The sequence below is a fragment of the Myotis brandtii genome, unplaced genomic scaffold, assembly GCF_000412655.1.
Source record: "Myotis brandtii unplaced genomic scaffold, ASM41265v1 scaffold332, whole genome shotgun sequence".
Taxonomy (NCBI): Eukaryota; Metazoa; Chordata; class Mammalia; order Chiroptera; family Vespertilionidae; genus Myotis; species Myotis brandtii.
Window position 1 is genome coordinate 3,137,768 of NW_005362797.1, and position 27,175 is coordinate 3,164,942.

General features: G+C 36.1%; 1 protein-coding gene across 3 annotated transcripts in view; it reads right to left on the reverse strand.

Moving 5' to 3' along the window:
- The window catches only part of TRIP11 (thyroid hormone receptor interactor 11), a 65,208-nt gene that overhangs the window by 20,257 nt on the left and 17,776 nt on the right, over positions 1 to 27,175 (reverse strand). For all 3 annotated transcript variants that reach the window (XM_005871201.2, XM_005871200.2, XM_014543688.1), the window contains exons 6-16: positions 26,702 to 26,867; positions 24,742 to 25,107; positions 21,051 to 21,091; positions 19,937 to 20,020; positions 19,153 to 19,365; positions 15,184 to 18,201; positions 12,403 to 12,543; positions 11,599 to 11,792; positions 8,224 to 8,387; positions 6,994 to 7,097; positions 2,170 to 2,269 (exon numbers count right to left, since the gene is read on the reverse strand). In XM_005871201.2, the coding sequence (XP_005871263.1) occupies positions 2,170 to 2,269; positions 6,994 to 7,097; positions 8,224 to 8,387; positions 11,599 to 11,792; positions 12,403 to 12,543; positions 15,184 to 18,201; positions 19,153 to 19,365; positions 19,937 to 20,020; positions 21,051 to 21,091; positions 24,742 to 25,107; positions 26,702 to 26,867 (4,591 nt within the window). The remainder of the gene's footprint in view (positions 1 to 2,169; positions 2,270 to 6,993; positions 7,098 to 8,223; positions 8,388 to 11,598; positions 11,793 to 12,402; positions 12,544 to 15,183; positions 18,202 to 19,152; positions 19,366 to 19,936; positions 20,021 to 21,050; positions 21,092 to 24,741; positions 25,108 to 26,701; positions 26,868 to 27,175) is intronic.

Below are 27,175 nucleotides of genomic sequence, written 5' to 3' on the forward strand. Positions count from 1 at the left end.
TGAGAAAATAAAATCACATTTGGGTTTAGAGATATAAAAGCAATATCAAGCACTTAGGTAATAAAAGAAAACAGAACACTAAGGAGATTGTAAATGGCAAGAATAGCTTAAAGGCATAAGAGAACTCTCTCTACTCCCTACTTCCTGTCTATGCAGTACTGGCCTTTTGCCTGCCCTTTCAAATATCAGTTGTATAAGCATAATTAGGGCTTTTTATACAGCTAATATTGACTCCACAAAATAAGTCCGAAGCTACTTCACATTTACAATGAATATTAATTGTAATTTTTTTTACATGAATAGGGATGTAGGCCACTTAAGCCTTGTCATTTATAACCAAAATCTGAAAATATTCTACTACTACTTAGAGCTTAAATGGGTGCCTGAATAAGTACTAAGTAGTGCAGGAATTCTGATATTTATCAACTCTGATAAGAATAACTCAGGTAGATGTCTAAAAGGGGATGTGGCTTCAGACATTCTAATAGCATGACATACAACACTGAGCTGTCACAGACCAAGGAGTTGGTTCAGAATACTGCTTTTCACCTCCATTAGTCAGCCCTACCCTAAGACAGCAATTCTCTGGCTAATCCCTTGGGTGCCAGTGTGTCCCCTCTGAGTTGCTCATGTCTTCCAGATAATGCTGTAGCTGCACTAATAGCCTTCAACCTAATTTTCCCAATAAATACTCTCTCCAGATAAGAGCAACCATTTCAACATTGAGGGTACAACAGAGAGGATACTGTCCTTCCTCAAAGGAGATGGAGATATACAGAACAAATATAAGTCAGTCTATAAAAAGCCATTTTCCTGACAGGAAGAAAGATGTAACATGAAAAGAACATGAACTTTGGCCAAAGGTAAAACATCAGAGTTCAAATTTCAGCTTCTTTAACTTATAAAATGCAACTAATACTACCTACTTTAAAGTTGCTGTGAAGAGTAAAAGAAATAAGACTTAATATACAGTAAATGTTCTATAAAATATCCATGGTACTCAATATAAAACTGTGTGCTTGCTGCCAGTTTCCAGGCCCTCTAAGACATTTACAATTCCCAGGCTAGCCAAGTCCTACAAAGTAAACGGAGGACTTTTAGTTGGCCAGTAATCTGCCTCCAAATGAAGTTATCTCGAGAGGAATTGCCTCACTTGATCCACCTTATTATTTTTGTATTCCTAAAAATCTCTTATCTCCAACTCTTGCTGGATTTAGGCCCACCTACTCTGGCTTGTCCTTTGGTATCCATGTTTCAGAGGTTCTTGTCTGCTTGCCTCCTTAGCCTCCAAGTCACTGTTTCTGTTGTCTGACAGCATCTCTGCTGTGCCATCTCCTAGTTCTGCCTGTTTCTAATTTCTATTTTATTTTAGGTGATACATGAACTTTGGCCAAGAGTAAAGTTAATTATGTGCTTTGGTGCTACTATGACTAACCCAGACACTAAAGTTGCTGCATTTCTAGATTCCTTTATCACCTTTAGACAATCTTACATCGTTACCTACTAAATGCAACCCTAGAATAGCTTCAACTTCCTGGGGACCCTTAAATCAGAGATTAAATGAGGACCTGCCATACTTGTTAGAAGTTAGATTCAACAAAGCACTTAGGAACCACCTGATTTTCTGAGACCCAATTCATAATACTAAGCACAGGACTCAACTTAGTGAACTGACAAGGCTTATGAGAAACCTTACAAGCATCAAAAAATACATGAGTGGCCGTTATGTAAAGCACCATCTATAATCATAAAAAGCTATTTATGCCCATTCCTTACACAAAAAGTTACTTTTACTTGATGATATTGCACTCTCTAACACATCAGATGGCTTTAAGTAGCATGAACACAGACTGATTAGGGAAAAGTCATAAACAAAAATCAGGTAAATCAAATTAATCCCCTTGATGGTCAACAGGGTCAAGCCCACACAACTGGACTGCCTCAATACCAAGGAAAACTAACTGGACAGCCAGGGCCAATTTATGAGTCTGATTTCACAGGACCATATTCAAACGGAAGCAAACTGGTTAATGGGTGATGGAAATGGAAGTCACCCACCAAAGGAAGCTGGTCTCACTCAACAGTATCAATGCACAGGAGAAGGTTACAATTGATTCAATACTAGTTTGTAGTAAAAAGAAAAAAAGGAAAAGGGAAAAAAAAACTTACTTTGTTTTTTAAGTTGTTCAATTTGTTCTTCCTTTAAATCTAATTGCTCTGTGAGTCTTGATGCTGAATCCAACGCAGCATTTGCTTCATCCAAACGTTCCTGAGGAAGAAAAGTTCATTAAAAAGTAGCAGGTAGCCCTAGCCAGTTTGGCTCAGTGGATAGAGTATCAGCCTGCAGACTGAAGGGTTGTGGGTTCACTTCCAGTCAAGGGCAGAGGGAAGCAACCAAACAATGTGTCTCTCTTACATCCATGTTTCTCTCTGTCTCTTCCCCTCCCTCCCACCCTCTCTAACAATCAATGGAAAAATATGCTCAGGTGAGGAGTAACAAAACAAAACAAAAAACCCAAACCAAAAAAAAAAAGTAGCAAGTAAAGCCCTGGCCAGATAGCTGAGTTGGTTAGAGCATAATCCCAATAAGCCAAGGTTGCTGGCTCAATCTCTGGTCAGGGCACATACATACATATATACATACATATTTAAAAAATAAAAAGCAGCATATAAAAACTATTTCACCAACACAGGGCTAGAAGACTTCTTAGAGTCAATCAACACTTTTCATTTCAGCTGATGACCTTGGGCAAGATGAAGCAACTAAGTGTCAAAGACAGAACCCACACTATACAACACAATACTGTGTTAAGAGGAGCTAATCAGAAAAAGACCACTACAAAAAAGACAACATGGTGACAAAAGTTAAAAAAAAAAAGTGACAGTACTGAATAAAAGCTACAAAAAGCAGATACAGAAAGTCAAGAAAGATAGCAACAAATGTTCTTTTTAATTTTTGTAAGCCTGATAAGTATAAAGTGATGTTTCATTATTACTTTTTATTTCCCAAACTACTAGTGAATTTGAGTGTTTTTTCATGATTACAGGACAGCTAGATCTGCTCTTCTGTGAAAACCTCTTTACATACATGTGATCTTTTAGATTTTCTTACAAGAAATTTAATATTTTTAAAAATATTTGCATCTTTAAAATAATGTTTCTCAATGGGAGTACTTTCAATATTCTTGGCCTTTGGCCACTAAATGCCAGAGAACCATGTAGTCACTCTAATAACCCCCAGACTTTCAGTACCACTCCCAGGTGAGCGTCCTTGCTTTAATACAATTGGAATTTAATTTTGTATATGGTATGAGATAGGAGTCCAATTTTATTTTGTTCCATACAGAAGCAGTTGTAGCCATATCATTTATTAGATAATCTACCCTTTCCCCATTAAACTGAAATTAGTTTAGCTTAGGGTTTAGTTTTAATTTCTCAAATATATCTTGAGCTCTGTTTCTGAATTTTCCACCTATTCTACTACTCTAGTCAATATAATACTGATTTATGGCTCTATTTTGATATTTAGTAAGAAAGTCCCTCCTTACTATTGTTTCTTTACACAATTTTCTTAGCTATTCTAAAGTATTCACTTGTGTAAATTTCAGTCAAATTTTACCATCTTGAATCAGAACGTGATACCTTTTTTGGTGTGTCATCTTGGATAGGCTATAATCCCCTGTTTTCTATCAAATATAATCTAGATGTTGCTGTTAAGGTATCTTACAAATATAGTCAAAGTTTCTAATCAGTTTAATTTAGGAAAGGCACATTATCCTGGATAATCAGGGTGGGCCTGATTGAACCAGTTGAAAGTCATTGAAAGCAGGCCAGAGGCTTCCCCCCAAAAGAGGAGGAATTCCTTCTGTGGACAGCTGCCCATGGAGTCCATCCCGCTGGTGATGTTCCTTCCTGAGCACCTGTAGACAACAGCTTTGGCCCATGTCTATGAGTTCTATCTGGCCTGCCTATTTTGTGACCTTCCCATTTTGACTGCCAGGCCTACTAATTTTTTACTTGCTTAGCCAGCCCACACAATCAAAATGCCAATTCTTATAATAAATCTCACAGGTGTGTACAGCATATATATCAATGCATATATATATGTGTGTGAACACAAGTGTTCACACATTAAAAATTTAATATTCAAAATGCACAAAACTAAGTTTAGTGTAAAGTATGTTTTCAAGTAATCTTTTTAAAATCTCATTTTGTTTATATTTAAGAAATTATTAAAGCTTAAAACTACATTAAGATGTTTTCAAAAATTAATATTTAGATTTTGTTACTCTTTCTACTATTGTTTGGTTTATATTTCATTAATTTTAGCTTTTATCTTTACTAATTCCCTCTTTAGTTTCTTCCATTTTATTTTATTCTTTTTCTAAATATATGTTACACTTTAAATTTGAAAAAAACCACCTAGCTTAAAAAGAAGATCTGACTTCTATTTAAAAAGTGTGACAGACTATCAGGGGTCCTCAAACTTTTTAAACAGGGGGCCAGTTCACTGTCCCTCAGACCGTTGGAGGGCCGGACTATAGTTTAAAAAAAAACTATGAACAAATTCCTATGCACACTGCACATATCTTATTTTGAAGTAAAAAAACAAAACGGGAACAAATACAATATTTTTATTTGCATGTGGCCCGTGGGCCGTAGTTTGAGAACCCCTAGACTAGATACTCTGGACCTAATGGAAACAACTAAAAGTGTTGGATAAAATACATTTTAAATGTATTAGTAAGTTGACCATAAAGTAAACATAAATGGTTAATAAACATTAAAAGATGCTTGACCTCGCCCTGGCCAGTGTGGCTCAGTTGTTTGGATGTTGTCCCATGCACTGAAATGTTTATGGTGCAATTCCTGGTCAGGGCACATGCCTGGGTTGCGGGCTAGATCCCCTGGTGTGCAGGGGGCAGTCAGTAAATGTTTGGTTCTTATACCAATGTTTCTCTCTTTCTCTCTCTCTCTCTTTCTTACTCTCTCCAAAAAAATAAATAAAATACATACATACATACATACATACATAAAGTAAAGCCATACATAAATTAATTAAAATTAAAAGATGCTTGACCTCATTAGTAGTCAAAGAAATGCAAACTAAAACCATAAGAAAATAGAGCCCTTCCTCCCTCCCACATTGGCAAAAAGTGAAAATATTCTTATAAGGTCAAATGCTGAAAAGATGTAGAACAAGAACTCTTATGCACCACTAAAAGGACTACATAAGCACAACTATCTTAAAAAGTAAATTTTCCATCATCTAGTCAAGTTGAAATCACTCATATATATCCCATAGCTTAGCAATTCCAATCAAGATACCTACCTGATAGAAACTCCTGTATATGTATACCAGAAGATATAAACAAGGAAGTTCATAACCACATTGTTTGCATAGCAGATAATGAAAATGACTTTATCAATAAAATAAGTAAATAAACTATATATTTATGCAATGAATAGAGCAGTAAAAAGAGTGAACCATCTGCACACAGTAACACACAGTAACATGGCTGAAAATCATGAACATAATTCTAAGCAAAAAAGCAAGTCTCAAAAAAAAAGCATGTCTCAGAAAAATTAATCTACATACAGTTTAAATTCCACTTAATACAGAGTTCAGAAATATGTAAAACTAAACAATGTATTGTTTGGAGATATAAATCTATGTGTTAAAACCATAAAAAATAACAAAGGGTGAGAAACATAAAATTTTGGAGTAGAAGGTGGTAAGAAGGGGATGATATGAGGAAAGGTGCATAAGAAATGTCAAAGGGTGTCATTCTATTTCTTATATTGAGTGGTGAGTATGTGGGTATTTGCTGTATTGTTATTTTTATATTTTATACATATTATCTAAACTAGAGGCCCGGCGCACGAAAATCGTGCACAGGTATGGTCCCTAGGCCTGGCCTGCGATCAGGGCCATCTTCCCCGGCTGCTCGCAGCTGGCCCTGCCTCCCACCGCCACCCACCCCGGTTCCCTGTTCACCATCGGGCGATTGGAGCCTGACTGCTGGGGGAAGGGACCAAGAGGTCGGCCGTTGCCATCTGCTCACCAGCCCCGCCCCGACTGCGGGTTGCCCTCTGTGTGTAGGGCAACTGGCGGGGCAGGGGCCCTGAGCCTGGTGCCACCCACGTCCCCGGCCACCTACCCGGTTCCCCGTTTGCCATTGGGCGATCAGAGCCTGCCAGCCGGGAAAAGGGACCAAGAGGTGGTCAGTGCACCTCATAGTGACTGGTTGAGCGGTTGTTCTGGTTCTTCCACCATTAGGGTCAATTTGCATATTACCCTTTTATTATATAGGATACTGTTTTACAGTCACTTAACAGTTAATAATTTCAAAACTTTATAGAAAATGCAGCTTTACTTATTTGGAATATCAATGTGCCTGAACAACATGACAGGTAAACAAATTTTATTTTCCACCAGCGTCAATTCATGACTTAGAAAAGTTTATCCTAAATCTAAAAGCAAGTCACTTTGGTGTCATATCTCTTCATGAAGGTTCATTTTATTTATATTGTATGTATGATTTTTGCATATATGAAATATAGCATAACAATAAAGATAAAAATAATTTAAAGGATTACTCTGCAAAAGAAAAATCTAATGGGATAACATACATTAATTTAATCCATGTGAAATAAAGTACTCAATATATTTTGTTGAAAAGAGAAAATTATAAAGTTAAAATTGTAGATTAATTTGTTGTTTTTTCCCCTTCAGTGATCTCTAAAATACTCATCTGTGCCAAAAAAACTGAAAATGTCCTATCATCTCATATTTGCTGTGTCTACTCTATAAGACACATGAGGAAAATCCTGAGTATCTTGTTCACTATTATGCCACACTATGGGGTACAGATTAGTTACTCAAATAATATTTAATATATTAGTTGTTTAGAGATTATTTCCAAGACAAAGATTCTATAAGAAACTGCTTCATTAAAAATAATATTTACAAGGGAAATTATTTCAACCAACCTGTACTGACATCAGTTTTCCTTCCAGATTTTCTGCCTTTTTCTTCCATTCAGCTCCAAGCTGTTTGTGCTTTTCTAGTTCAGCAGAATACATAGCTTTTTCCTCTAAAGAGGAAAAAAGTTACATAGTATTTTGCAATTGTGCAATAAAATTAGAATTTTAAACTACTTGAAATTTTAATAATTCAACAAAAACATTTCATATGTCTCAACAATTACACATGCCTGAGTGATAGTGTTAATGGAATTAAGATAATGAGATCAGCTTCCTCTGCCTAACTGCTTCTCCATCTTGTCTATCTTGCAAACTCTTCCCTCCCTCCAGAACTCCACCCAAATATTTCCTCTTTGGCAAAGCTTTCGCTACAGCCCCAGTACCATATACTTTGTACACATGTTCAGTTTAGTATTATATAGAGTAGATCTAGAGAAATCTTATATTTAAAATTCAACATTTCAACCATGAGTAGCCCTGAAGGTCTACATATGTACAAATTTAAAGTTTGACTTAGGTACAAAATTAGAACTCCTGTTGCTTCATTAGCCTCATATCCCCTAACCACCCACTTGCCCTCACTAGCAGTTAATTCATTGCCAATAATTACTGAATGTATGAATAAACAAATGGATGGGTGAATGATCTAAGGGGGTAAATCTGAGGATGGGAGATAGATGTGAGAAAGCATATTCAGTTATCAGGGTCCAACTGTTCCAGTCACTATTGTGTCTCCAAAAATTATTTTCCACCAGGACTAGAAAACATAAATACCTCAAAGTACAGATGAAGAGCGAAGAACAGGCTCATCAATATTTCAAAGGACAGCAGTTACTGATGATTACCTCTTTGAAGTGGATTCAACCTCTAACCGATATCTCAAAACCTAACCATCTTTTCTACCAGTGCCTCTCTCCTCCTTTGTATCCCCGTTATCACGTGATCATCCTTTCTTTGTTATACTTATAGTTACCCAACACTTACCTTAATAGCTCATGACATGATACTAAAATAAATTTTTAATAATTGCTATATATAGTTTATGTTCTCTAGTCTTAATTATAAAAGCAGTCTAAATTAACTTGTTGATGGCTACTTATCTTCCCCCCTACTAGTGGGTAATCTTTCAAAGATATCCATATCCCCAGGCCTAATCTAAAATGGCACTGAAATAAGCCATAATTCCCAATAACTACGATAATTTTTCTTCAGTGAGAGACTAACCACACTACTTACCTTGCTGGAAATGCTCTAGTACCATCTGCAGGTTGGACAGTGATAGAGCATACTGCTTTACTTGTTCCCGAGACATAGAAAGCTGCAGGGCAGTCTCATCCCTTTGCTTGGAGACTACATTCAATTGTTCTTGCAATGACTCTACCTGCAAATTGGCTTGATGGCTTCAAACAAAAAGAATAAAAGTCAAACTATTTCTATTTAGGTTCTTTACAAGATGAAACATCTTCTGTACATTTTAGTGTAGTAAATGCAAATTAGACTTCATAGTATTAAGATAACTTTAACAAGATGAAGTCTCCTACTTTTTTTATTATGTTAAAATATACATAATATTTACCATTTTAATCTTTTTTAAGTGTAGAGTTCAGTGACACTAAATGCATTCACATTATTGTACAACCATCACCACCATTCATCTCCAGAACTTTTTTCATCTTACCAAGCCAAAACACCACACCCATTAAACAACAACTCCCCGTTCCCCCAGCAACCATAATTCTACTTTCTGTCTCTATGAATGTGACCTGTATTTTATTGCATTAAAGAAACTTGAAGAGTGCCTCTGATCTTTGTTCTCCCTGTTTTTAACCATCCTTCTTGTGAAAGTGACTCTAAATGGCAATCATTTTTAAAGACAGCATTGCGTAAACAAGAACTGTCACCATGAGAAAAATTTATAAACAGCAGGCAACTCTATGATGCAATTTATCATAAAATTGTAAGTTCTAAGGGCCCTTAGAAGGCATTTTGTCCAGCTTCCAATCCAATGAGCAATGAATTCTATGACACCCCCATGCTTTTAACATGTGAAATCATGGTGAAGTCACAGTTTTCCTAAGGTGAGCCCAGAGATTAACTGCTCTGATTACTAGTTAATTATCTTTTTACCATCATCTTTCTGTGTGTATTAAATAATCCCTACAACTGCCCCAAGTGATAAATTGGAGTTCCCTAAGAGATTTATGTAGCACCTATCCAGGCTTATGTCATTGATATACTTCCTTAATGTATAATTATTACATACAAAATATTGCAATAGTCTTTCCTGGGTTTTTAATACCCAGTTAAGTTCTTACTTGAGAAGCCCATCAAAGTCCATTTAGAGCAGCTACTCTGAAGAAACTTTACCCAGTAGCACCCTCTTGTGGAAAGAGCAGTAAATTGATAAACAGGAGAAAACTGCCCTTAAATGTCCCTGAGTTGTATTCAATTTTGATGGTTAGAAAATCACTCAAAGATAGTAAAGATTAAATGAGCTGTGATGTCACTCAAGAGGTTAACAGATTACCACATGTTACTGTTGTTAGGTAGGTCTGTAGATTTGAATTACTTATATAAAAATATTTAATGTCTATTAAACTATGTGTGAGAATATATGCTTGTGGGAAGGGTACAAAATAAATGACATCATTCCTACCCTTGGTAACCTTACATTCCATTGGGTGGGAGAAAGTGTAAGATGGGTCAACATTACCTGTACCCTAAAGTAAAATAGAAGTGCCCTATCAAAGACTCAAATTATTATGTGGGTTCAAAGGAAATAGTATCACACCAGGGTTTGGTTTTGGGTTTGAGGAGTGGGGTGAAGAAATAGCATTTATGAAGAAAATGCTATTTGAAGAATAGGTGGGATTGACAGAAAAACTGGTAGGGATCAGGCCCACTTTCAGGTAGAAGAAAGAATATTAAAAAAAAAGTAGAAAGAAATAGAAAAATAGCTGTATCTGAAGAACTGAGTTATAAAGTTTGGGCAATGCTGATAATAGTGAGAAATAAGGCTAATGATTTTGGAAAAAGGAGTAACAAGGTCACAGCTCTACTCAATGAAGGTTATTCTGGCAATTATGAAGGGTAAATGAAAGAAGGCAGAGACTAGCCTCAGGGAACATGCCTGGGCTGGGGGCTCAAACCCCAGTAAGGGAAGTGCAGGAGGCAGCCAACAGATGTTTCTCTCTCTTATGGATGTTTCTCTCTCTCTCTCTCCCTCTTTCTTCCCCTCTCTTTAAAGTCAATAAAAACATATTTTTTATAAATTTTTTAAAAAAAGATGTGCATGTCACTAAATGGAAATATAAATAGACATTATTTGTCTGTAAGGTTATTTGGCAGTACATTTCAAAAGTTTAAAAAAAACCACATTGAACCAAACTTCCATTTCTAAAAATTTATGCTAAGAAAGTAATTTCTCATCAACACAAAAATACCAATCTTGAGATATGATAGCACTCTTAGTAATTTTGAAAAGTTGAAACTCTACATGTCCAATAATAAATGACTGGCTTATAGAAATTATGGCAATCCAAATAATGGTACACTCTGTAGCCATAAATGATATTGCAGAAACACATGGCTTAACATGTACTGATACTCATATTAAGTAATAGAAGCAGTTTATAAAACAGTATGAATATATAATCTCTAGTTTGCTTTAAAAAATATATAATATGTACACAAATATATAGAAGCATATAAAGGCACACAAAAAAAGATTATTTGAGGGTGGGTGGGATTGTGGCTTTATGTTCTTTTGGCTTATGTGGTTTTCCTAAAGTGAAAAATAAAATGTTTTGTCATAAGAAGAAAAAAAAAAGACATTTTATTGAGAGAAATAACATGATCTCACTCAGTAGAATATAATGAACAACATAAACTGATGAACAAAAACAGATCCAGAGACAGAGAAGCATCGATCAGACCGTCAAACCTCAGAGGGAAGGTAGAGGAGGGTGGGGGTAAGGGGGAGAGATCAACCAAAGGACTTGTATGCATGCATATAAGCCCAACCAATGGACACAGACAACAGCATTAAAGTCTAATAATAACAAAGTAAAATAAAATAAAATAAAAAAAAATAATATATATATATATATATAGGGACCCGGTTATTCAAAAGTTCTTAAGAAACCAAGAGTTAGTTCTTATTGACCCAGGTTAATTCTTCACCTTGCTACTTCCTTTACTCTCTCCTTTAGAGCCAAACCTTGTTCAACCTCAGATCATTTGATTAAAAATAAAATCACACAAATTTAATTAAATTAATCCTTTAAGAGCTTGAAAACTAAATGAATCAGTTGGGATTTAAGTCTAAACTCCTAAAATGATGAGAAGCAATTCAATTATCTAGGTAATGGTTAAGATTCCAAGAAACCTCACTTTGAATGCCAGATCTAGTTAAGAGTTAGACCCCAGTGTGAAACCCCCACACACTGTGCCTGGCCTCAGGAAGGTTACTAAGCCTCTTTAAGTTTCTTCGTCTGTAAAATAGACAAAATAAATTTTGTGAGAAAAAAATGAGGCAAAATATAAAAAATGCTTATTGAGTCTTATAATCAAGAAGTGTTACTATTAAGACTAAAAATGGGAGAAAGTTACCTTGCATTTTCCATTGCACTAGAGGATGAAACTAGCTTCTCCTCCAATGCTGTGACTTTCTTTCTTAGATTAGCCTCTCTATCTTCTGCAGCCAAAGCTTCACGGGTATAGGAATCTTCTGTTTCTAAAAGATGGTTACGCAATCTCTCTAGTTCCTGGTTTAAGCGTAATTCTTTGTCACGTAAATGTTGAACCTAGATAGAGGACATTTCTTTATTTTTCTTCTATAAAATGCTCCCTCCTCCTCCACAAGCCACTAACTGTTATCAAATCTTCCCCCAATTATTGAAGTGTATTAACTGTATATTAATTTCTCATACTGCAAGATGCATTTATGCTAGAAAAAAAGTCTCCTGAAATGAGACTTTCATTTCAGGAATATTCATTTGGAAGACTTCTTTTGTAAGACCTCATTCCTGTGGCTATGATAGAAAATGGAATTATACAAAGATTAGATTTTTGTCACAGACCACTTTTTCAGTAAATCTCATTTTTTCCACATTTTATGACTGGAAAAAATTTTCTTATATCCAAGATATGCCTTTGTTTTCACTTTTTATTTAAAAAAAATCAAGGTATAATTTAGTTTCAAGTGTACAACATAATGATTAGATCACAATTTTTACTTCTGAAAACTGAAGCAAAATGCATTCTAGATTAAAATTCTATCAGAGCACATTAGAGCAAGACTAAGCAAAAAATCGCTGATGAGAGAAATTCATTGTAAATGCTAATCTTTATAGTTTTCTTCATAATGATTAAACTTGGTGTTTGAATCGCTGTTTCTTTAAAGTGAAAGAATACCTCATTCTGCACAGCAGTGTTTTCCATTTGTTTCTGTTTCAGGGCCAACATGACTTGATCTCGCTCCTGCTGAAATGTAACCGTCTTCTCCTGCATTGACTTAACTGTATTTAAAAGCTGATTTAACTCCCCCGTCTCGCCCTTTAGGAAAAAAATAACTTTAGCTTTAAATAAAAATACATTTAAGAAAGACATTTCATCACTAATTAATTTTAAAATATAGTTAACCATGTGAAGGTCATCAAAAAAGGAAAGTCTGAGAAACTGTCAGTCTAAAGGAGCCTAAGGGCTCACGTGGTGCCCCAGATGGCATCCTGAAACAGGAGAGGGCATTTGTTAAAAGTTAAGGAAATTCAAATAAAGTGTGATCTTTATTTTTTAAAATCTTTATTGTTGAAAGTATTACATATGTCTCCTTTTTCTCCCATTAACTCCCTCCAGCCCGCTAAAGTGTGAACTCTAGTTAATAGTAATGTATCAATATTAGTTCACTGGTTGTTACAAGTGTACCACAATAATGTAAGATGTTAAAAATAAGGGAAATTGGGTGTGAGGTATATGGGATCTCAACTATCTTTGCAACTTTTCTAATAATCTAAAATGAGTGTTAAAGAAAAAGTTTATTACATAGGTTTTAAAAGAACTCAAAAGACACAGTCTCTTCAAATTTACCCTAAACAACAGTGTTCACAAATCCAAAATCACTCAAAAAAAGTGTGTGTGTGTGTGTGTGTGTGTGTGTCCCCATTCATCAGGCATTCACAATTGTTGCTGGAGAAAGTAAGTATCAAGATGCTGGCAGAGGAAAAATAGGGAAGTCATTTTATTTATTTATTATTATTATTTTTTAATATATATCTTTGTATTCATTTCAGAGAGAAAGGGAGAGGGAGAGAGAGATAGAAACATCAATGATGAGAGAGAATCAATCAGCTACCTCCTGCAGGCCCCACACTGGGGATTGAGCCGGCAACATGAGCATGTGCCCTGATGGGAATCGAACCCTGACCTACTGGTTCATAGGTCGACGCTCAACCACTGAACTATGCCAGCTGGGCTAGGGAAGTCATTTTATGTGTACAACCTAATTTTAAAGAATATTTTGGCAAAAATTTAATGAAAGAAAGCAACTCTGGAATGATATCTTGCTAGAATGGTTAGGAAAATGCATGCTTGATTGCATTCCATACAAATACAATATATTAAAACAGCAGGAGAAAAAAAATAACCATTACAAAAATAGGGCCATGAGCCTGGCAGGTGTGGCTCAGTGGTTGAGCGTCAACCCGTGAACCAGGAGGTCATGGTTCAATTCCCGGTCAGAGCACTTGATCCCCCTAGTAAGGGGCGTGCAGGACACAGCTGATCAAAGATTCTCTCTCATTACTGATGTTTCTATCTCTCTCTCCCTCTCCTAACCTCTCTCTGGAATAAATTTTTTTAAAAACCATAAAAAAATAAATAATAAAAAATAAAAATTGGGCCATGAAATTAAGATGATAGCTGCAATTCTAAAAAGCACAAAAAAGTGACAGGCTATTTACAGCCTGTTTTAAATATGCATATCTTATGGATCTGTTTATAGTTAGGTATCAGCTCTAAGACACTACACCCAATTTTGGTTAGTGAGCAATAGAAAGTTTCTGCTCTCTAAAGAGTCTTTTTCATACCAGTTCCAGCCCAAACCTTTGGCATTTCCCAAACCTTAATCTAGGATTCTAAGAGAGAACCTATTTGGCAGAAGAAGTTAAATCATTTTGTATCTTGTGCCTAGCAGTATATAAATGCTCAAGAAGCACTAGTTGAATAGTCCCATTTCTTTTCCAAACTCCTACTACTACAAGTATAGCAATCAGAGTAATAAGCACTACCAAAAAGCCCTACACAACATCTATCATAGTAAGATGTACTAGAAGGTCTTCAATACATTCTTATTAAAATCACAATCAACTGCATGTAAAAATTTAAATATATCAAAAACTACTGATGCTTTACTTATATAACTGCTACAACCCTCCATTTTATTATTGAATAAACTAACCAGTAAGGTCAAAACATACCCAAAGTCACACCAGCGACAAAGCTGGGATTAGAATATTTACTGAGTCTACTATGTGAAAAGCACTACTCATGTACTCATGGCTAACATTTTTCAAATCCTAGGTTGTGACTGATTCATAAAAATCAATTTAATGCAAGCATGTCAAACTTTTTTAAATACAGCATCACATATAGTAAGGGTAATTTCTAATTCCTGAAACTTCTGTTTTACACACACACACACACACACACACACACACACACACACACACGTGCTTACTGTGTTACGAGGTAAAATGTATAACCTATTGCAGATTGTCAAAGATGGAGCATGTATTTCACAGAACTTCTCATCACATATAAAAACCTCTGAAATGTTAACATTACTAGCAGCTACTGAAATATGCCTAAAATTTGGTTAAGTTGCACTGACTTCAAATACTCTTGTAACACATTTCTATTTTCTGAAGAAAAATATTATTACTAAACCTTTCCTACTTAACAGGCTCTAAAAGATTAACCCAATATCAAAAAATATTTGGAAATACCTAGTCATTTGGGGGAGAAACTTCCAGATGCCTCTGAAGAATATTTATTTAGAATGAAACACAAAACCTTGAAATAAGTATTTCTAAGTGAACAAATTCATATTCCCCTTCAAAGATAATATCAATGGAGTAACATTAAAAATCTCCTCCACCCGAACTTCCCTCTGTATATAATACCCCATTCAGGACATACCTCTTTTTCTTTCAGTAGCTGCTCAAAAGCAAGAGCCTTCTCCTTCATTGAGTGGCACTCAAACTCTTTTTCTTGCAGCATCATAGAAAACTTCATATTAGTCTCTTGTAATGCTTGATATTCTGTTTCCTTTTCCCTGGTTTTTTCTACTATTTTTTCATTTTCCTCTTTCAATTTACGAATGTCCATTTCTAAACTTAATGTTCTCTCCTTCAGATTTGTTACTGCCTGCCTTAAAAGTTCATTTTCATTCACCTTGTTTGTGAAATTTTCATTTACAGAAAGTAATTGATCACTTTTCGCTTTAATTAAGAGGTCTTTCTCTTTAAGTGACTTTTGCAAAACATCTTGTTTCTCCTTCAGCTGTTTAATTTCTGAATCCGTTTGTTCGTGTTCTTTTTTTTCTAGCTCTGAGGTGGCAGCAATTGAATTAGAGAGTCTGTGATTATTTTCCTGGAGAGTTCTAATTGCTGCATCTTTTTCCTGCAGCAACTTTCTTAGCTCTTCTATCTCGTGCTGAGAAGCTTCACTTAATGTTTCAGACTTAGTTGTTTTAAGAGACTCTGCAGACTGGGAGGTAAGAGATGATCCAGAAGAGAACTGAGGTGAGATAATATCAAGTTTTCCTAAAAGGAGATCTTTGGTGTTGCAAAGCTGCCCTATGCTATGCTGAACTTGTGCTAATTCGTGCCCAAAAATTTTGAGTTTGGTTTCATTCTGCTCATAGCTTTGGATCAGGCCAGTATAGTCCACTTGTAACTTAGAATTGTTATCACTGTCAACCAACACTTGTGCCTGAAGCTGATGAAGTTCTTCCTGAAGCTGGGCTGATTCGTGTTGCATATTCTGTACTGTGGTCATCACCTGCTGTTTCCACTCTTCCATTTTCTTTACTTGTTGTTTTAACTTATCACGTTCCTGTAGAAGCTCCTCAAATTGATTACTATTAACACCTCCAACCTCATCACTGGTGCTGGATGTTTGTAAAACTGTCAATAAGGTCTGACATTTCTGACTTAATGCATCTATTTCAATGTCTTTTTCTCGAATGATACGAGATAAATTCTGAACAGTTTCTCGAAACATTTCTTGGCCAGCACCTTCAAATTGAGTGGACATTTTCTTATTTTCATCTTGCAGCTTAAGGAGGGCTGCTTCTTTGGCAGCAACTATATCCATCATTTTGTGATATTCTGTTTTTAGTTGGCTATTTTCCCTAGTCTTCTCATTCAAAACAGCTAATACTTGTTCTCTTTCCATAGCAAAGGCCTGCAGCTGCTGTTGAAGGTAAACAATATCCTGATTGTAGGAAACGGAAGAAACTCTAGCGTGGAGAGCCTGAATCTCCAAATCTTTCTGCTGGATAATCCGAGTTAGCTTTCCAACCTCATCCTTGGACAGCTGATCAATCTGTTTAGTTAAAGATAGATTCTTTTCATTTAGAAGTTTAATCTCTAATTCCCGTTCCTTTATTCCTTTTACTAACCTTTCAGTTTCAGCTTTAGATAAATCATGCTTTTCACTTCCATTTTCTATGTTAAGGCTCTGAACTTTTGTTTCTTGAAAAATATTAGAACTCTCTGTTTGAATACCCTGCCTTTCTTCATGCAACTGGGTTTTGATTTCTTCAATTGTTTTTTGCAAAGTCTTAATTTCCTCATCTTTCTCTAATAAGAGTTGGGTGTGCGTGACATTCATTTGCTCATGCTGGTATTTAAACTCATCCATTTCCTTCTTATGCTCCTGTAAAGACTGAAGTAGTTGCATTTTACTCTGGTTTTGATCTTCAATTATCTTTCGGTGGTGTTTTATTTCCTCTTCAAGATTATCCTTTATTATATTCAATTGAGATACCTCAGATTCTAGTTCTGTAATACAGTCAAGGGTTTTAGGCTCAGCCACAGGTGCAGCTCGACTCTGCTGTTCCCTGAGTCGTTCCAGTTCTTCTTTTAGGTGATTGTTTTCTTCTTTCATGGATCCAAGATGTCTGTCTTTCTCCTCTATGGTTTGCTTCAAAATTTCATTTTTTCTTAAGGCTTCAGTATATTTATCTAACTCCTCCTGGAGCTCTGAACTTCTCTCTTTAAGTCTTTCAATAAAAAGTTCTTTCTCATTTATAAGTTGTGTTAATTGCTTCCTCTCTTCTAAACTAGATGACAAAATGTTCTTAGTCTCTGTATGATCAATATCTATCTGCTCAATATTCTTTTTGAGTTCTGCTATTTCCAAGTCTTTCTCTTGACTGAGCTTAATTAAGCGCTCATGTTCCAGCTGTAAAGCAGAGGCACTCAAGTTCCCTGCCTTTGACAGTTCTTCAATGGTCTGCTCATACTTGTTTGCTTCTTCCAACAGCCTCTTCTCAGCCCGACACAATTCTGCTTCTAACTGTCCTTTTTCCGTTTTCAGAGTCTCCAAAATTGTGTTTTTTTCCAGAGAAATCTGATTGTTACCAGCAATAGATTCTTCCAACTGATGTCTTAAATCTTCACATGCTAAAACCAACTTTTCATTTTCCATTTTGAGATCAAAAGAAACTTTCTTTAAATTTTCATTGAGCTGTTCTACTTCTGAAAGATTTTGCTTTAAGTTTCTGATGTCAGCTTCTCTTTCTTTAAGTAAGTCATCCTTAAAATTGCTGTTAGAGTCTTGATGAAGAGGCTGAGTTAATTCACACCTGACTCTAGAAAGTTCCTCCTCCTTTTGTTTAATATGTTCCTTAAGCTCAAAGTTCTCCTTCTGGATATTTAAATTATTGTCCTGTGATTTATTTAGTTGATCTACTAAATCTTCTATTTTATCCTCTAGCTCCTGCTTGGTTAAATGCAAGTTATTTAGGACCAGTTCACTTTGAATTAACTTTTCTTTCTGCACGTCTAACTCTTTAGTAATGTTCATTTTATCATCTTCAAGTTGATGAACTCTCTTTTTTTCATCATTTAGATCTATTTTAAGTTTATTGATGATGCTATCTCCCTCATTTTGCTGTTTTGATAGCTGATCTTTTATCAAAATCATGTGCTGCAAAAAAATAATAATAATAATTTGCATATTAACTTTAAAACATTCTCATTTTATACCTAAAGGAAATTTTATAAAATGTCGTATACAATAGAATAATAATTCTCAGTTATTTCTAATCCTTTTTTAAAAAAAATATGACTTTATTGATTTCAGAGAGAAGAAAGGAGAGGGAGAGACTGATAGAAACATCAATGATGAGAGAGAATCATTGATTGGCTGCCTCCTGCACACCCCTCACTGGGGATAGAGCCTACAACCCGGGCATGTGCCCTGATTGGGAATCAAACTGTGACCTCCTGGTTCATAGGTCGATGCTCAACCACTGAGCCATCCCAGCCAGGCTCTAATCCTTCTTAAAACTCTTTTTTTAAAAAATCCAACAAACTTACTAATATTTTATAGAAAATTATTTTATCACTTTAGAACTTAGAATTTAAAATTAAAGAAGGTAAAAGAACCAGGCTCTAATCCTTCTTAAAACTCTTTTTTTTTTAAATCCAACAAACGTACTAATATTTTATAGAAAATTATTTTATCATTTTAGAACTTAGAATTTAAAATTAAAGAAGGTAAAAGATATATGTTGTTTATTTTCAACTTTAAACACTGTGCAGGAGTCAACAAACCAGCAGCCAATGGGGCAAATCAGGCCTGCCACCTGTTTTTATAAATAAAGTTTTAATTGGAAGAGAGTCAGGCTCACTTGTTTACATATTATGACAACAGAGTTGAGCAGATGCAACTAAGAGTATATGGCTTGCAGAGCCAAAAATATTTACTAACACTTTACAGAAAAAGTTTGCCAACCTCTATGACTAGAGCATCAATAAACTAAAATATTAATTAAAACACAAAATTAAATCAACTAATCACCTTGCTTGTTAATCCAGTGTTCGGTCTACTGGCTAGAATGTGCTACCACACTGTCTTTAATATGGTACTTATTACCTTTGTAGCTTCTTGGTTCTGCTTATCCAGTTCTTCTAACTCAGCTATCAGTACTTCCTTTTCAGTAATACTCTGATTCAGTTCTTGTTCCTTTGCCTCCAAATTAAGTCTTAAGTCATGTAATTTTGAATCCAAATCCATGTCTCTCACAGTTGTACTTTTAATTTCTTCATATTCATTGTTTAATTTTAAAAGTGATATGTGAAGTTCTTCCTTAAATGATAAAAGGGGAAAACCACAACACATACTATCAATTGGAAGAAGAGACACTAAAAGATTAAAAATATAAACAAAACCCAACATAACATTACAAAATCTTACTCTATCCTTGCTACCAATATACACAAGAGACCCTATTTCTACCACTGGCAATGTCCCTCTTTGCCCCTCACCACTAAAAAATTCCTGTCCACCACACTAGACACATTCTGGGGCATATAAGCAGTACGTATAGTTACTATAGTATGCCACTCCAGGCTCCAGACCCACCTGTGTGTATGTTGCTGTCAGGACTTCATCTGAAACCAAAGAACAACCTTTACCTTTCTTTTCTGCTCCTATCTGTATGCCTACTGGTTTATCTCTAAACAGGAACTCTGGCCAGGCTCATACTCTGAACCTTGCCCAGTACTTCAACCTGGCCTGACAAGCACCGATGAGATCAGCTTTACCCTCAGGACTCTCAAGAACTAAACACTCATTTTGATATAAATTGGCTCTTAGCTGTGATCGATATATAATGCACACACCATTTTAACTCTGCCCCCATTTTTATTGCACCCACCTTTTCTTGACTCAATAATGAATTCTCTTTTTCTAAAACTTGGACACGCATTTTAAGTTCCAGATTGTCTTCAGTGAGATTATCCTGTAAACATGTTAAAAACAATTTTCAGATGACAGGAAATTTCGAGTTTATAAGAAAGCAGGCAAGCTATACAATTGGGTATTTGTACTCTGCATTTCTTAAGTGGCATAAAAATTATAAGCATGCAACACTGGACCATCTAAAAAGCCCATCACTCATTTAACAGACATTTGCAGAGAGGATTTCTTTATTATATATATATTTTATTGATTTTTTACAGAGAGGAAGAGGAAGGGATAGAGAGTCAGAAACATCAATGAGAGAGAAACATCAATTAGCTGCCTCCTGCACACCCCCTACTGGGGATGTGCCCGCAACCAAGGTACATGCCCTTGACCAGAATCAAACCTGGGACCCTTCAGTCCACAGGCCGACACTTTCCATTGAGCCAAACCGGTTAGGGCTCTTTATTATATTTGAAAAAATATACAAATACATTTACAAAATAACCTGTAATCATCAGAAAAAGAAACAACTCCCTAAATATCATAAAGGGAAACCAAAATACATTTCTCATTTTGGTAGAGGATCTGCTTCCACTGTCTCTACAAATATAACATTTGTCTAATTAATATTCAAAGAGATATACTTGCATTTTTCAATTATGGAACATTTAAAATTGTTAATTTATAATGCAAAAAGTTTGTTGTTAATCAGCAAACATAAAATTCCCAAGATAAAAGTTCCTAGGATAAGTTCACATGAATTTATAAAAAAACAACAACACACAACAGCCTGGATAGTGTGGCTCAGTGGTTGAGCATTGACCTATGAACCAGGAGATTATGGTTGGATTCCTGGTCAGGGCACATGTCCGGGTTGTGGGCTTGATCCCCAGTCAGGGGTATGCAGGAGTAGGCCGATCAATGATTCTCTCTCATCATTGATGTTTCTCTCTCTCTCTCTCCCCCTCTCCCTTCCTCTCTGAAATCAATAAAAATATATTTAAAAACACACACAAAATAAGCAACTGTAATGGTTTTTCTGGGTAAACCAATGCCAAAAGCTTTCTCTCTTAAAATGAGTTTACCTGGTTTAAATGACTCAGTCTCGTTATTTCACTTTCAGCATCTGTAAAAACAACAATGGATCTGGCATTAGAATTCTTTAAAATAACTTCATAATCCCCTTCTAAAAGTAAACTCAGAAATGAAACCCAATTAAAATAAAGTATATTTATAAGCACAATTAGCAAGCCCTGAGAGTTCTTGAGTAAAATGTATGTTTGTTATTTTTTATTTCTATTTTGACTATTCCAAAGAAGTCATATTATAAATGCAAGGTATAAACTATGTTAAAATCCAATTCTATGAAACAATATAAGAATTATAATTGTATTCTGAGTGAATCATATTTATTGCCTTGATAAAAACAGTAACAACTGTTTCAAAGTGAGTTGATTAGTTTGTGTAACAGTAAATAGTATAAGGACTAAAACCAAGGAGGGAGGAGGGCTTAAAACACAAATGTATATTTATACAACAATACACAATCTATCAATTCTCTAAAGTGACTTAGACATGACTACTAATAAAAAGACCAATCTGGTATTCCGGATAGATCCATAAACAGAAGGGGTTTTAGAACACAAATGCAGAATACCATGAGTTCAGTTGAAGTAATTCATTCAATGTTCATACAGGAAATACTGAACATTTACTATGAGGTCAGCTGCTAGACCACAAAATGGGAAAATGTAGTCCTTGCTTGCTCTGAAGGAGCTTACAATTCAGAGGGGAAGGAAAGTAAGCACGTGATTACAGTACAGTGTGATACAGGGAGCACAAGGTGCTATTAAGCCAAGGAGGGCAAACTCCTAAACCAGAAGGACGGGGTGGGGTGGGGTGACACGTGGGGCCAGGGAAGCAGCTGCGCTAGTGCCTCAGAGTGAATACAATACCTGTGTTGAATATTAATATGCAAAGAAGAGTGAGTGAAAAGAGAGAGATTACACAGAGAAAGCAGTAAATGCAAAGGCAACAAAGCTAAGAGACAACATTGCCAGCTTAAGGAGCCATATAGAAAGTTCAGCCCTAGCCGGTTTGGCTCAGCGTCAGCCTACCGACTGGAGGGTCCCAGGTTCGATTCCGGCCAAGGGCACATGCCTGGGTTGTGGACTCGATCCCCAGTAGGGGGCATGCAGGAGGCAGCCGATCAATGATTCTCTCTCATCATTGATGTTTCTATCTCTCTCTCCCTCTCCCTTCCTCTCTGAAATCAATAAATATATATTATAAAAAAAGATCATTAAGATATTACTTGTCTGATCAAGAAGTTTCACAGGTAGCCACAAAGTACTCGTCAGGAATGTAACCTGCTTTGCATTTCTGAAAAATCATTCTGGCTGCAAAAAAACAAAAAAAATTGTTGAGGCAGGCTCCAAGCTGGGCGCGGGGTTCTTCAGAGCAGTCTGGGCTGCAGCGCAGTGGGTGCCATGTCCACTGTGGGCGGGGAGAAGCGTGGGGACGTAGGGGGAGGGCACCAATGCTGCTGGCCCCTTCAGCTTCAGCTGGAGCCCATGCTCAAGAACATGTACTGCCTCCATGCAGAGTTTGCTGCTGCAAGAGACGGACCATTCCACCAGCCTCGGAACCGCCTGGCCTGGGTTGGGGAAGTGGAGGAGCCCACAGAGCTTTCAGTGGAAGCCCTTCAAGAGGAGCTTAGCGATGTCCTCATCTACCTGGCAGCATTAGCAGCCCGCTGCCATGTGGATCTGTTCCAAGCAGTGCTAAGATGGACACCAAGCGGTGATGCTACCAAGCACATCTGTCCTGTGGCTCTGCCAGCAAATATATAACCTGCCCCATGAGGCCACCTCTGAAGACCAAACTGTGGGGACTGCAGACCTTGCCTGTGAGTCCACGGGTCAGGCCTTAACCTAGAAACAGGGGCCCAGGATCTGCAGCTCAGCATGGTATCTGAGAAACACATGCTAGTCTGGCCATGGAACCTCATTCTAGTCCTTTCCTAATAGATCACCGGCCCGGGAGCCTCACATCCTGAGGACTGAGGCTCAAGAACCTCTTGAAGACAGCCTCTTCGTACTCTTTTCTCTCAATAGAAGTTTTGTTTAGCAAAAAAAAAAAAAAAAAAGAAGACGAAGAAAAGAAAAAAATTATGTGAAGAAGGGATAATGAAGCCCAGAGACTAATAACAGCTAACACTTTTATAAAACTTACTGTAGGCTAGACACTATTCTAAAGAGAACTTTGCAGCTAGTAAGTCATAAAATCGTCATTACTACTACACCTATAAAGAAGATAATATTACCGCAACCATGTAGATGAAAAAAACAAAACATAAAGATATTAACTTATCCAAGGTCAGCTAGTTAATAATGGAGTTGGATTCCAACTCTGTTATGTTCTTAACCACTATAAAGAAGATAATATTATCGCACCATGTAGATGAAAAAAACAAAACATAGAGATATTAACTTATCCAAGGTCAGCTAGTTAGTAATGGAGTTGGATTCCAACTCTGTTATGTTCTTAACCAGTATGCTATCCTACTTCATTCAGGGACTATGAAAGTTAACTGTGCCAAAAAAAAAAAAATTATGATTGGCTGAAGTTATTCCATGGCAGTGGAAATGGAAAAGGGGGAAGGCCTAAGCCAATAAATTTGTTTTTAAAGCAAGTAAACTCATATGGGTCACCCAATACATTTATTTTGAAAAGAGCTGAGCTACTTTGAAGTCAAATGAGAAAGAAGTCCAAAATCCAACTTGCACAGCTTTCCCTCTGCCTTCATGGCAGCTCCCAGGACTAAAGTACCTATGAGAAACCCTACAGCTCATCTGGGAAGATAAAGTACTAAGAACCTACAAACTTTCTAAGGAATAACTTCAAATGTTCTGTTTTGGGAGACTGATAAACGCTAGCAATTACCAAGGTAGGAAAAGAAGAGAGGACATGGAGATTTTACTTTGAACCTAACTTAAATTCAAATCTATAGATTTGGCCCTCCAGGTCAGGAATTCATGGGTACTCACAAACACACAAGGGCTAGAAACCTCCCGAACAAGAAGGAATGAGTTCATATAGTTTATTGTGAGACGAGGACACAGTGGAAAATAAGATGTATCTTTCAGCTAAAGAGCTCCTGTTACGTTTTTCTGGCATGAATGAGTACTGCTGCTTGGCCTAATTCATTTAATACTTATTTTTTGTAACAGAACACTGGTATGGTAACTAAATATCACCTTGAGTATGGACAACTATGGAAGACCTATGGCTCCTATCATTCTCAGGTTTGCTTAGATTCAGGAGATCATTTTGAAAGGTAACACAAGATTTTGAAGAACGTAGGTTGAATTCCATAACTGGAGGGTTTGAGCCCTAATGAGTTATAGGAAATATTTGGTTCTTTACAAATTAACAGAAATAGGCCCATTTCTACTCCCAACAAATGTCTATATAAACATTTCTCAGAAATGTACATGGCCTCCTAAATCAGTGAGTTACACGTAAATACTTAAAAGATGAGGAAGAGAGGTTAAGAGACACCTAACCAACACTTAACCCTTTTTAGTAGAAAATTCCTATTTGTGATGTATTATGACACTGAATCTAAACCAAACAATTCTATTCAAATTCCAGTCATTTCCATAAATATTTCATTTCCACAAAGTACCCAGTTATACAAAGAGCTAGTTGTCTCTAAAAACAGCTAGTATGCAGTGAAGCACCAATCAGGAGTAAGTTCCAAACATTTTATACCAGACAGTGCTTGCTGTAGTCTGAACACCTCTTCTTCCAGCGATGTGCTCTGTGGAAGAATGCTCTCCCCTTCCTTCACAGTGTCACTCTGCTTCATAGCATAAGGCTGCAATTTACTACATTCCAGTTTCAAGTTTTCACATTCTTTACTTATTTGCCTGTTTTCCACGTTTAGTCGTTCTTGTTCCTTCCTCAAAACTTCTCTGTCATTTTCTGAAGACAATAATTTTCTACTTATATCTTTTATCTGATCCTCAAGTTCTTCCACTTTTTTTGTAGACTCTACTTTTTCAGTTTGTAGAACTTGAATAGTTCTTTGCATCTCATGGATTTTAGGGTAATCAGTTACTGCAATTCCTGAGCCACCTGGAACATAAACATAAGTCAAGGACAACAAATGTACCAATAGTTAAATAACTTGCTATATACAACTAAGATTTTATAAACTTCAGAATTTGGAAGGCTTGAAAAGTTAAAATAATGATATAACACTACACTACTATTAAGTCAAAATCCAAAACACTAACACCAACAAATGCTGGTGAGGATGTGGAGCAATAGGAACTCTCATTCATTGCTTGTGGAATGTAAAATGGTATAGCTCCTCTGAAGGACTGTTTAGTGGTTTCTTATAAAACAAGCATACTTGCCGAAACCGGTTTGGCTCAGTGGATAGAGCGTCGGCCTGCGGACTGAAAGGTCCCGGGTTCGATTCTGGTCAAGGGCATGTACCTGGGTTGTGGGCACATTCCCAGTAGGAGATGTGCAGGAGGCAGCTAATCGATGTTTCTCTCTCATCGATATTTCTAACTCTCTATCTCTCTCCCTTCCTCTCTGTAAAAAATCAATAAAATATATTTTTAAAAAAAAACAAAATAAATAAAATAAAAAAAACAAAAAATAAGCATACTCTTGTCATATGTTCCAGCAATCATACTCCTAGGTATTTACCCAAAGGAGCTGAAAACTATATTCACATAACAACCCCAAAAAGGATGTTTATAGCAGCTTTATTCATAATTGCCCAAACTTGGAAACAATCAAAATGTCATTCAGTAGGTGAGTGGATTAATAAACTGCATGGAATATTTTTCAGTGCTAAAAAGAAATGAGTTATCAAGCCATGAAAAACATGGAGGAAACTTAAAAGTATATTACTAAGTGAAAGAAGACAATCTGAAAAGGCTATACGATTCCAACTGTAATAACAATTCTGGAATAGACAAAACTATGGTGGCAATAAAGAGATCAATTGCAGGGGATAAAGAGAAGGATGAATAGGCAGATTTTTAGGGCAGTGAAAATACTTTGTATGACATTACAATGATGGATACGTGTCATTATACATTTGTCCAAATCCATAGAATGTACACCACCAAGAATGAACCCTAAAGTAAACTACGGATTTTGGGCAATTATGATGTGTCAATGTAGTTTTATCCTTGGTAAAAAAAAAAAAAAAAGTGCCATCCTTCTGAGTGAAGTTGATGGTAGAGAATATGCATGGGGGTGGGGGTAGGGGTGGAGGCAGAGACTATAAGGGAAATCTCTGTACCTTCTTCTCAATTTTGTTGTAAATCTAAAAATGCTCAAAGAAATCTAGTCTAAAAGAAGTTAAGTAACTACAATAAGCAAAGCATTTAAAAATAGTTGAGGAAAGATATTATTTGAGTCAAATACTAAAAAGTCTATGTATCTGAATTTGAAAGAAAGTGAAATATACCAAACAATGCAAGAGTCTCCGTATTATAATTTTTGCCACAAAGGCAAAGGACCTTTCCATTTTTGCAGAACCATGACAATAGGAGTGCCAGTGCAAATTTCTGGCAGATGAGCAGAATTAGTCATTTACTCATTCTTTAGAACTTTGTCCAACTTTACATCAGTATCCTGATCTTACAGTGCTAGGCTTGTCATTTAATTATGCCAGCTAATATGTTACATTAATGAAGTTAATAACCTTGTTGTAACAGATTTTCCAGTTCTTCAATTCGTTCTTCATATTCACTTAACTCTTCTCGATGCCGACGAGTTATTTCTGCCAATTTCTGTTGATGTGCATTCTGTAATACTGACATTTCCTGTTGATGATCATCAATTTCCTGACTTCGGTTCTGTTTAAGTTCCTTAAAAAATAAAAACAAAGTTAACCACTTTAATAATCAATGAACTTATCTAAGCTATTTCATTTTTGCCCAAAAGTCTGTATTATTAAAAATAATTCTCCGAAAGTGCTAAGGATGAAAAAAATTTAAACACAGGCCCAACATTTGGACAATTCTGAGACTCCAGCCACCCTTTCCTCTCTTGAGCCTTAAAAACAGTTTTTCTACTTTTTTTTTTAAATATATATTTTATTGATTTTTCACAGAGAGGAAGGGAGAGGGACAGAGAGCCAGAAACATCGATGAGAGAGAAACATCCATCAGCTGCC